The sequence below is a fragment of the Chenopodium album genome, chromosome 3 (genome assembly GCF_948465745.1).
Source record: "Chenopodium album chromosome 3, dcCheAlbu1.1, whole genome shotgun sequence".
In the NCBI taxonomy this organism is placed as follows: Eukaryota; Viridiplantae; Streptophyta; class Magnoliopsida; order Caryophyllales; family Amaranthaceae; genus Chenopodium; species Chenopodium album.
The window spans coordinates 80,591,436-80,604,069 of NC_137836.1; the positions used below are offsets into that span (position 1 = coordinate 80,591,436).

The 12,634-nt window shown below is 31.5% G+C and overlaps 1 protein-coding gene across 1 annotated transcript; it reads right to left on the bottom strand.

Moving 5' to 3' along the window:
• Positions 1–403: 403 nt before the first annotated feature.
• Positions 404–6,033, bottom strand: LOC145619119 (protein HOTHEAD-like). Its single transcript, XM_081673723.1, has 5 exons — positions 5,823–6,033; positions 5,337–5,727; positions 1,894–2,590; positions 1,112–1,680; positions 404–799 (listed from the first exon to the last, which is right to left on the bottom strand). Exons 1-5 carry the CDS (start codon positions 5,905–5,907, stop codon positions 742–744), a joined length of 1,800 nt encoding a protein of 599 aa, XP_081529849.1. The 5' UTR covers positions 5,908–6,033; the 3' UTR covers positions 404–741.
• Positions 6,034–12,634: the final 6,601 nt, after the last annotated feature.

Below are 12,634 nucleotides of genomic sequence, written 5' to 3' on the forward strand. Positions count from 1 at the left end.
TTTTACTTATGTTTCGTGTTACATTAGCATCTACTAAGTATTCTTTGATACATTATATTTTACAAATTTTTTATTTTTTTTATTATTTTTTTTTTTTCATTTTTGGAGGTAAAGTAGTGAATGACATAGTTAGATACTTGGATATATATATGATAAGAGGAAACCATGCTTACATCAAAACGTGAGAGCTTTGTATCCCTGTTTACTTACATGTACGTACATTGATTGAAAGTCAGAATTTAACTAAGGATATGAACAAATTTTGCATGGAGGCGAGACAATTAAAAGTGTACCACTAAGCTCCCACTTGATTCTAATCAATGTACGACATGTGACATAGGTTCATACAACATCCGATCCCCTTACAATTTTAATAATAAAACTTAGCAAGTACAATAATGCCGAGCCACTTCGAATTTACTAGAACATATATATATATATATGGAGTATAATAATACTATATAGTAGTAGTTTCATCCTAACCATAATATGATTGCTATGAACACACCACGACTGATAAATAATACCTAATTACTTATCTGCAAGCCTAGATTTATACGTACACGTTTAAAATGCTTGCCAAGAATATAATTACCCCAAAAAATTAAAAATAGTTGCCAAGAATTACAATATACTACTGTAGTAACAAAATCACACAACTACGAAGTATAAATCTACTCGTACGTACGAACGTCCACAACTCCGACAAAACACAACAATCCGACGACTACAATTGACTTCCTATACAACATTCGCTTCTTTTCCAAGTCGTTCCCTTAGGATCTTCACTCCCACGTACCTACACAATAGCAACCACAAATTAGTTAATTAAGGGTTCGTTTGACATTGCTGTGATTTTCTGTTTTTTGGTTTTTTACTTTTTAAAAGTATATGATAAATGTCCCACAATGAATCAAAAATTATTTAAACTTGTTAAAATCATATAATTTTGAAAACTGACAACAGAAAAGTGGAAACACCTTTTCCTAGTTTTTTATTTTTGGTTTTAAAAAAAACAGGAAACTTAAAACAAAAAATGATGTCAAATAAGCCCTAAGAAATTAAAAGACTAATTAATTATAAAATCATGCATTTTAAATTAGTTACATACCTTCCTAACATCATGACAGTGGCTTGAGGATTGGTTCCGGGGGATATTGTAAAGGTGGACCCGTCAACAACTCGTAGCCTATCAACACCGAGAACCCGATAATCGGGGTCCACCACTCTGCCAACGTGGCAGCCTCCATGGTAATGCCAAATGGTGATGACAGTATCCTTGCAAAACTGCTCTAAGGAGTTAGTGTCATTGGTTTGCTTAGGGATTAGGTTAATATTGGCCTTAACACTCATGTTAAGCAACTTTTCTGTGCTTTCTACGTCAAACCCTGTGTTGCTAATGAAGTCTGAAGATTTCACTAAGCTTTCGATTATTCGAATGCCCTCCACACAGCTCTCTAAGTCCCGGGGGTGGCTGAAGTAATTGAAGGTGACAGCCGGGTTGTTTTCGACGTTGGTGTCTATGAGCTTAAGCTGTCCCTTGGACTTAGGCACGGCTATCTTCTCTAGGATGAACCCACCTTTGAATGCTTCGAAGGGTAAGTCTTTCTTCGTGTCTTTGTAGGCTTCTATTGCTTCTTTTGTCCTTTGCTTTGGAGGAATTGTGGAGAGTTGACCAATCTGTTCATTCATCCAAAAGTTGTACGTTTTGCTTAGACCAAAACACAAGTAACCCAATGCTTTATTACATCAAAGATTAATCCCAATTGATGCTTTAGGTTAAGGTTAAATATTGCAAATTAAAACTTATTGAACAATTTAGCATGATAAACATATATATTTTCCGATATCTCATATCTCTAACAGAAGGTGGTGACAAAAACAGAAACTAACCTCCGCAGAGGCAAGACCATGGTGGCACTGGATGCTATCCCTCCCTTGACCAAACCCGCTGCTAGCTTCAATGTAGACTCCCTTCTTGGTGATCCCAACTGTTTGAATCAACGACTGCTTAACATGATTCTTGACAGGAACGAAAATTGTGTTCATTGGGTTATCTTGCATGCCTTCTCCTACAAACTTGTTGTGATGAACTAGTGGAATTTCCAATTTTTTGAGATCTTCTTTTGGGCCTATACCACTTAAAAGAAGTAATTGTGGACTTCCAATTGCCCCACTTGTCACAAATATTTCACTTCCTCTCCTTTTTGATATGAATGCTTCATGTTGTTTCCCATTTTCATCTTTGAAGATCACCCCTACCGCCTTTGGCCTTTTTCCTCTAGTGTCAAACGTGAGTTTTTGGACGGTTGCATGGATGAGGACGTCGATGTTTTGGGGGTTGGCGGAAGCCAAGAGCTCAGCTGCGGTGTGGCGCCGGCCGCTCTCCTCGAAAATCGTGCCACCAACCTTAGTTCCATACTTATGATCAAAGGTGAACCCATTGAATGGTGAGACCCCAACGTCTAAGAGGGCATCCCTTACTGCTTTTTGCCAAGGTGCAAGATTAGGTTTTTGCACAATTTGTTTCTCAACCCAAGGGTATGATTCATTCACTAGCTTCGGATCCCATCCTACCCTCTTTACATAACTGCACATTACGTAGTAATTATACATATATCATCATGCATGTAATTAATATGAAGTTTATTTTACTGTAATGTATTGATTGAGTTGTTTTAGTCTATTATTATCAAAACATTTCTTAATTTTCACTACTTTAATTAAGTCATCAAGTATTCAATGCAAAATTGCATAGCGTCCAACTTTTGAATCTTACAAGCTATATATCACCCACTTCAACTAAGAATAATACTAATAACATCTAATAATAATTAATAAGCTCTAAGTTTAGCTCAGTAAGTAAAAATTAAGATTACACAATTTTTAATACTTGGAAATACATGATGGAAGTATCAGCAACGATCAAATGTGTGCACAAAAATCTGTAGTGAGTATATATACTACATGCCAATATGCCCTGCATCCTACTTCAACGTTTATAATTTCAATTCTTAACATTAAAATCAATACTAATTAATATAGTACACCATTATGATTAATGCATATAAGTAATCAAGGTGATGATCTTATCCAGTACGTTGTAGGAGGGAGAGGAGCCACATGCATTAGGAAAGAAATGTAGTTGTTGAGTTGAATGTTAGGTGCGTATTAGTGGTAGGATGAATAGCAACAAACAAAAAATAGGACTGAAATAAATGCTCTTTATTTACTATTTTTACGATAAACCATCTTCTAACTTTATAAAGCACTTAATTACTGAGTAACAAAACAAGTATATATAGTCAATTCTTTGTAATATTCAAGTATCCCATTTGGTAATTAAAGCGGTAAAGAAACCTTGGCCTTGATTAAACGGGGATACAAAAAGTACAATAATGTTCTCATTAGAAAGGATAAGTAATTTTTTTATTTTATTTTTTTAAACGGGAAGGATAAATAAATAGTTGTATAGTTGTACTTCATATCTCATTTTAAAAATCTATTATTGTTTGACAAGGCGTTAAATAAAACTCTAGATCACCACATAGGTGCACCACAAGCCAGTTAATCTAGCAAGGTTAACCAATGGACTTTGATTAACCAAATCATACATTTTTCATATTCCCAAATCATAGCTTAAAACAATTTATTCAACATCATCTATGCGTTGAAATTACTAAAAGTAGAGAACATAAACTTCTCCTCTATTCTAATGTAAAGTGGTAGATAAAAGCTGTAAATGATCTCATAAAGAATGAAGGTGTACAAGCTCATTGAATTCTGGCCTCGTGATTCCTAAGCCCACCCAATTGCTGAGCAAGTGAGAATTTCATGAGTTGTCAATTAAGTAAAATAATGGGGACCTAAGCTAGCCTATATTATAATATATGCATGAGTTGTAAATTGCTATTTTTGGGTACCTGAGAATCTGAGATATGAATATACAAAGGTGTTTCTTTTGTTTCGTCCATTGATAGGTGGTGTTCAAGTAAATTCACCCATCATATATGCACGGTTAATAATTAAGGGTCGGTTTCCCTATTCAATTCCTTCTCTTCGGGTTAATGAATACGCATCATATTTATTTTCTTATACAGTACAGAGTTACGGAGTATATATTTATGAAAAACCAATCATTATACATGTCATATTAAATTACTTTATTTTCACTTTAATCTTTTTTTTTTTTTTTCATAACCATTTTAGAGCTAAGTAATGTCAGCGTATAGATTAAAATTGCTTATTAGGATGACGGTTTGAAATAACGCATATTGTTATTGTTCGTAATAAATACTAGTTCTAATCAAATTATTAGTCCTCAAAAAAGTGTCACGATCATGAACCAGCTTAGGGTTATATGCTTACAACTTTATTTATCATTGATTAAGAAGTTCTTATAGGGTGATATGAAGACCAATTGAAGTGACAACTTTCATTATCACGAGGAAAATTAATGGTACTTGCATGGTCTTTATCCTACATAAACAACATATAATAGTCATAATCAGCTGTTTAATCTTAATTGAAACCTGGTTTTAGTTTCTTGGTTGTAATAAATTATGTCACATTTTATAAAGTTTGACTGACCGATCAAGACATCAAACCAAAATGCAGACTTATTGGTTGTTGACTGACCGATTTATTTACCCTTTTTTACCCAAATTTATTTACCCTTTCTTATTTTACCAGTAACTATTTGTGTGAATACATATAATGCGAGGTTGGTTATACAAAGAAAAAAAACAAAAAAAAGCAGATCAGATTATATATATTTGGCATGTGTTTTCTAAGGAAAATGATCCAGTGTTATACAGATTATAGTGCTTTAGTACAATTTGATCACTATTTTTCCAGGCTTTAAAATCTAATTATTGCAAAGTTAATATTCAACGTTTAAGTGGTTTGTTGGAAATAAAAGTAATATAATTAATTAGTGGCCACATTTTCTATCTGGCTGTAGCCGCCCTCTTAGTAGTTAGTACTCTAACTTGTTAACCATATAATAATAATAATAATAATAATAATAATAATATAAAAAAACCACACACATAAACATTAATTGAAATTCATTTGGACACGCAATTTATATTCACAATGTCATATAGCATGTCAATAAGAAATGGACAACTCCTCTAGGACAAGATGAAACATGGACATGATAGTAATCAAGACTAAACTATATACTACCTCTGTTAAATGTTATCTGCAATCTTGGGTATTATTTGTAAGATATAAAATATTTCAAAGTTGCACATAACATTTAACAGAGGTAATATTATGACGATATAAAATGAGAAATATAATAAAGTTGATTAGAAGATTGATTGGCATACCTTGAGCTAGCCCTAGTGTAGAAACCAGCATTAATGCAAGTGCCACCACCTAAAATTCTAGCCCTGGAGTTAAAAACACCATCGGTAGAAATAAAGCATTGAGAGGCCGAGGTGGATGAGGTGTCAGCCAACGATATGTGGAAATTTTGCATATAACTCACATTAAAGTTGTTAAAGGGAACACCTCCTCTTTCTAATACTAGTACTTTATAATGTTGTGATAGGGTGGCTGCCAAGGGACACCCTGCCGTCCCACCCCCTACTATTATGTAGTCATACTCTCCTCCAATCCTCGATTTTCCACCTTCCGATGGTGTTGTTGATGCTGATGAGAATGTGCTCGCCCGTCTAATAAACGGGTACTTGTACTCCGTGTTTGTTCTTCTATTACCTGCAAATTAAATTTCCTTAAATTAATAATATGATAAAAATAATAAAATAATAATTTTCCTTAATGTAAGAGAGAGAGAGAGAGAGAGAGTTGACCTTGAGAAGAAGAAGAAGTAGCAGAGGTTAAGAAGAGGAAGATTAAAGAAGTGAGGAAGAAATGAGGAGAAGAAGGGAAGCCCATTATAATTATAATAGACTTAATAAAAAGAAAAATAAAGGGGGGAAAATGGATATTCTGAATGAGGTTAGGAGTGAGGATGAGAGAGAAAATACAAGTAGACTGCAGCTTACTGCAAACTTCTCTGCAACTGACTTGTGGCTTCCCCCCATTAGCCTCTTCTCAACTTATATACACCTTCAAACTTACTTACACTTTGGACTTTCAGGCCCACTTTCTTAACCCTTTATCCTCTAACTCCAGATTATGGGTCAATAAGTGTTACTAACTTACTATTACCACTGTACTTAATAATTCTTACTCCGTAATATATACCACCTTTGTTAATTATTATGTGCAACAAAGGGTATTATTTTGTCAGATATAAAATATTCTTTTGTTACACATAATATTTAGTAGAGGTAGTATATATATATATATATATATATATATATATATATATATATATATATATATATATATATATATATATATTTTAATCTTCTTGTATGCAAAAGCCTAAAGATTGTATTTGTCATTTTTAGGAAAAAGTTTGAGTATTACTATCTCTTTTTTCCTTGAGTTTTATCCATTACTATTCACAAATTCACAAGATCAAGTTTTTAAAATTTTGACCATGTCTAATTTGCTTATATATAAGAAAAAACATTACTAATTAAATTAGACCGATCATATCATATTCTTATATGTTATATATTTTCAATGAATCAACTTTGTATAGGTTTTACTTACGCAAAAACAAAATAAAGAAATTAATTTAACGGTCAAAACAATCCACTGAAGATGGCGTAAAATACAAGTGAATAAGGCTTAGCAAAACGGAGGGAGTATGAGTTATCCTAGACTACTCGCAGTAGTAGTACCATGTAACTTTAGTGTGTGTGTGAGAAGTTGATCTAAACCAGCTACTTTACTCTTACTCGTTGGATTGGTATTAAATGTAGAGAGGTATATAAGAATGTTAAATGGCCTGGTGTAATGAATGGTAGCGTTGGAGTTGGAGGAGGAATAGCTGGCCGCTAGATTTTCATCGACTCCTGAACCTGAATGATGTATGTGTAACATTTTTTTTTTTTATTTCTCTCGATTATATGTTAATTATGTGTGTAATTATATCATATGTCGTGGCCATCTAAAATACGCTTATTACATCTCAATTAAGCTACTTCCTTCGTCCCTAAATAACATTCCTACTTCTAACATTTATTCCTCACATAATAGAGAGAAGTAAGAATGTAATTTAGGAACATAGGGAGTAGTGGAGTACATGCTACATCAACAACTGTACAAACATGAAGGGAGTGCAATTTTTTTTACGAGTTCTCAACAAAGTCTCATACACGTTTATTTCATTTATACATAAAGCCATAAAGAGATTTTAAAAAAATTGTTATTAATTTTTGCTTAATTAGAGTGTTCTGAATATACAATAGGCTAACTACATGAATAAAGTAGGAATTTGTGCTTGTACTAATTTACTTTTCTAACAAATTAAATAAACCATGCTACTTTCTCTACTATACAATAAAGGCAGGGTGGCTGGGGTTGGTTCTTAATGCCCTTGTATCTTCTAGAAGAGGATACTTTCTTTGACCTTTTTTTAAAAAAGTAGTGTAAATATATATCATACTATCATAACATGAGATCATTGGAAACTAAGTTGTACAAACACTCTATATGTATTTGCCTTATCTAATAGTGATATATAAATATAGGGTAATTAAGAGAAATAAAAAAAAATAAAAAAAAAAAGGTAAAAATTAGGATAATGAAGGTTGAATGAATATAATCAAAGTAATATTGAAGTAAGAGTGCAATGAACAGAGGAGGAATTGAACAAAGCATAGGTGAAAGTGTGAAATCATGTGATGGTGACATGTAACATTGGATTGGAGCTGACAGAGTGATACCTTCCACATGACCATACTTTATTTTTACCCGTACATTGTGCTATCCATTTATTATACCTCTCTGTTGGCTTTCATCAATTTGTAATTTTTTTTTTTTGGTAATTTTTATTATTTTATACTTCCTCCGTTCTGTTAATATTGCAACAAGGAGGAAATTACGCATCCCAAAACACATTTTATATGCTAAATATCTATAACTGTGTAAGAGTAAAAATTATAAAAAGTTGATATTGTGAAAGTATTAAATGAGACGAATCTAACAAGATCCCACTTGACTATATTTTGTCTAACGTATAACTCATATTATATGGTCAAACAAGAGTGATGAATAGTGCAAAAAGTCCATTGTTGCAATATTAATAGAACGGAGGAAGTATGTGTTTTGACTTTTTCAAGTTTTGGACATATATAGTTGCAAAACACACTTTATCATGGTAGTTTAAAAAATAAATAAATAGATTTTACATGATATATTATTACGACATTTTAATTTTAGGAAAATGTTGCAAATATAAAGAAACGGAAAAAGAATATTTTAAGGAATTTGTCCTTACTATACTAAATCACATATAGGTTAGCAAACAAATAAAAGCCTTGATTTTAGGTCATAATCTATATGATGGAGTAATTTGATTAGGATTTGTGATGGGACCAATCCACTAGTATTAGAACTAGGTTATTTATGATGATACACCAAGTATATATTGTCGTGGATGACAACTATAACTTAGCCTAATTGATTAAAACGTAGAGAGTGATACTCAAAACCTATAATCAATTCATGTATGTGGATCCAATTCTATTGATTTGAGTATGCATCTGATCAATTTTATTAGGTCATTAATGGTTAAAGCCGCCATTTATAAGACAATAATGGTCCAAGTTAATGGAATAATGCAAAATACATTACCCGAACTATAGTAGCTTACAACTGATGGAGTAGAAGATTTCGACAACAGTGACGGCATGCATGCATTGTCAAGACAATTCAATTCATAGGGGGCAGCATCCATATCATTGTGCATTCATGCATAATAATTCATAAGGTATTGTTTGGTTGCTTAAATTTTTTATGCATTAATTTCATTTTGAAATTCTTGCTTGGTTGACACAAAAAAGTAGAGCCATATATACCTTTATGGGTCTGTTCACATTTACTGAAATGAGCTGAACTGAATTGATTAGAGCTTAACTGAACTGATTGGAGTTAAACTGGACTGAACTGAACTGAAATGAACATTTTATGAGAGAGGGAAATTAGGAGTTAACTGAACTGAACTGATTGGAGCTGAACTGAACTGATTGGAGCTGAACTGATTAGAGCTTAACTGAATTGAAATTAAATAAATGTAAACAGGTCCTATATTTCATTATTTTTCAACTTGGTAGCGGGATAATGAGAAGGTTGTTCATCATTTCACTTAACTATATGATCCATCATATACTCACCTCGTGAACAAGACTTCCTACGAGTACTATTTTTATGAGTTCTTCAACATTTACATGTAGAGAGTAAATCAGTGGATGACTTACTTGATTATTTTCTAACCTATAGCTAGTCAACATTATTCATTAAATAATGAAACCAAAAAATAGGAATATTTTATGAACACGTCATTGCCATAGTTAAAATGCTATTAAGTTAAAATCCATTTTCAATAGCATAAAAATTGACACACAAGCTTGGGTGAGAGTGGAGGGAGTGTTTGGTGCATATATTAACAATAGGTGTTTTATTGGCTAAAAGGTTAGTTACAATCTTTACGTTAGCATTTGCTCAACATTTAATTGACATTATTTCATGCGTCACACCTCAATAACTCTAGTAGACCCAAACACAATTTATTTATTTATTTTTATTTTTTTAGGATTAGTAGACCCAAACACATCCTATTGTTGCTATTTTTATATATTTATTTTATTTGGAAAAGGGTTGTTGGAGGGGACAGCAGAGCATAATTATATTGCATGTTCATTTCATTATTCTTAGATGATTTTTTTGGGGCCAAAAAAATTCCAAGTTTAATTTTTTCTGTTGCTCAATATTTTTTCTGGATGATATTGCCTCTAATAACCATACATCACTAAATTTAAATTCACCACGTATTTCTCTTTAGCTTAGGTCTCTTGTATATACTCCGTATTTAATCGAATTGAGCCTATATGATGATCAAATAAAACTACATATTATGCATTATTGAATAGATTATAAACTTATAGATAGTGTTTGGACATACACTTCGTATTAATATGCATTATCAAACATCTTATACACTTTATATTATGTACTTAGACAAGTAAATTATGAAGTAATACATCTTATATACAGAGTACTTTGTATTATACATTATCAAACAAGTAAATTATGACCTTATACTTACAGATATTATATATATTCGGAGTACTTCGTATTATACAAAGAGGAGTAATGTTGTTCTTAATTTTTTTTAAAAGATAAACTCGAACTCTCATGATGAAAACAGATTTTGATGCATCTACTATTGAATTGACACGGCTCTATGTAATTAGGAGTATAAAATTTTTGTTCTCACAATGAGTGTGTCTAACGGCCTGTTCACGTTTACTTAATTTCAATTCAGTTCAGTTCAGCTCCAATTATTTCAGTTCAGTTCGGTTCAGTTCAGCTCCTAATTTCCCTCTCTCACAAAATATTCATTTCAATTCAGTTCAGTTCAATTCAGCTCCAATCAGTTCAATTCAGTTCAGCTCCAATAAATTCAATTCATCTCAATTCAGTAAATGTGAACACGCCCTAAATCACTTTTCTGGTGTACCAAAATCATATCCCCATATGATACAGTACAATATACGAGTATCTTGGAAAAGAAAATATGAAATGTTATGTATGCTCTCATACTCACTTTTTTTTTTTTTTTTTTTTTTTTTTTTTTTTTTTTTTGACGGGATCATACTCACATTATCAGTCACTTAGATTCGGAATTACTTCATATGTCCTATAAAGTTGCTACATCTGGATTTGGTATGATAAATAACATTCATTAATTATAATATCTACCATTATTTATTATTCAGGCTTTGCATTTTAGTCCACAATTTAAATGTAATTTGGTATTTCCTTTTTATTTTTATTTTTTATTATAGTTTTGACAAAAAATTTCATAGGTTGGAAGAGTATGTAATTGGTATAGTATAGCTACGGCATGATGCACAATATAGTACACTCTCGATCACTATTGTTCTTCTTACTTTAACCTTTTTTGTCTAAATTTTGTTTATATCATACAGCTTATATTAATCTAGAAACATGAATAAATAATTGCATCACATGGATAAAGAAAAGCTTTAAATTGATTAAAGTACATGTTCAACAACTATATAGAAGTATTATTAATAAATGAGGGAATTATCTACTTAATCGTATAAAGATGTGTTCCTTGAAAAAAGAAAAGAAAAAACTTTATAATTTAGTGGCTAATTTGTCTTTAAAAACTGATAATATGGAGTATGAAAGAAAACAAAAATTTTAAGTTGAAAGAGAAAAACACAATCCAAAAAAAAGTGAAGGATAATCAAGTGTACATGTGGACAATTGTCTGAATAAGGTATTAAGTATGCAATCATGTTAACATCATTGTTTATCAAGTTAGCTTTAGGGTCTGTTCTGAATCTAATACGGATCAGAGTAATATTATAGCAATAATAATAGATCGAATATGGGACTTAAATTAAAGGTCATTTCATTATATAAATTACGAGTAGTATCCAATTCAAATGCCAATTATTGTGAATTGGACATACACAAGGGTGTACCAATTCTAGGTTTGTTTACATACACACTTGTGTCCTCAAATATAGGCATCACCGGGCTGAATGTCAATTCATTCGAAGCCTAGTCCAATCTATACCTAGCACGAGGGTATGGGTACAATAATATGACACAATATATATATTTACGTACATACAACTCCAAATAAACACATGTGATTCAAAATAATACGAGTAATATTGATTAGATCACGAGACTAACAAAATTATTCTTTACGTTGTTTAAAACTTATGCAAGTACAGAGTATCAGTTCGTTTGAAGATATTACATGCACATATCTACCAAAGAAACCTGAATTACTGAACTAGCTAGCATGCTTAGAAAAAGCACTTCATCAAGGGGTTGTTAAATCTTTTATGTGTTAAAAACCTTATAAAATTAGGATATATTACTTACAAATTGCACAAGTATTTAACTTTTTTTATGAGAGCAATTAAGTATTTAATTTAAATTGCTCATAAATTATGCAACATATATACAGTTTATTATTTGAACTTTTTATTTTCCTTGCTTGCAAAGTTACTTTCTAAAATAAATGTAGGATCTCTAGAAGATTATTAATTTTACACCTATATCTTATACCAACTAATTTAACCACATGGTCCACTAACTAATTCACAACAACCCATCAATAAATTGAAAGAAAAAAAAAATGTAGACATGAAATATCAAATAAGTGAAATGTTGTTATTTATTTATAGAAAGAATGCAGCACATATCAAAGAAGTCACACTCAATCCAAAATGTATGCCAGAGTATTACTAGTATATTTTCACCTCTCTGAGAGGGCATTATTCTCTCCACTAAATTGTTACTCCATTAAACAGTTTAACAAATTTGGAAAATTAAATTAATATGACGTACGACCCACCAAAATTATTATTGCATTAAATGTACATATATCTTTTTTTTTTTTTTTTAATAAGTTGTATTCCTAATATTCTTGTGGCTTGTCCTACATGCATTAGAGGCCCAACCAAAAAAAAAAAAAAAAAAAACTTAATGGCTCAAC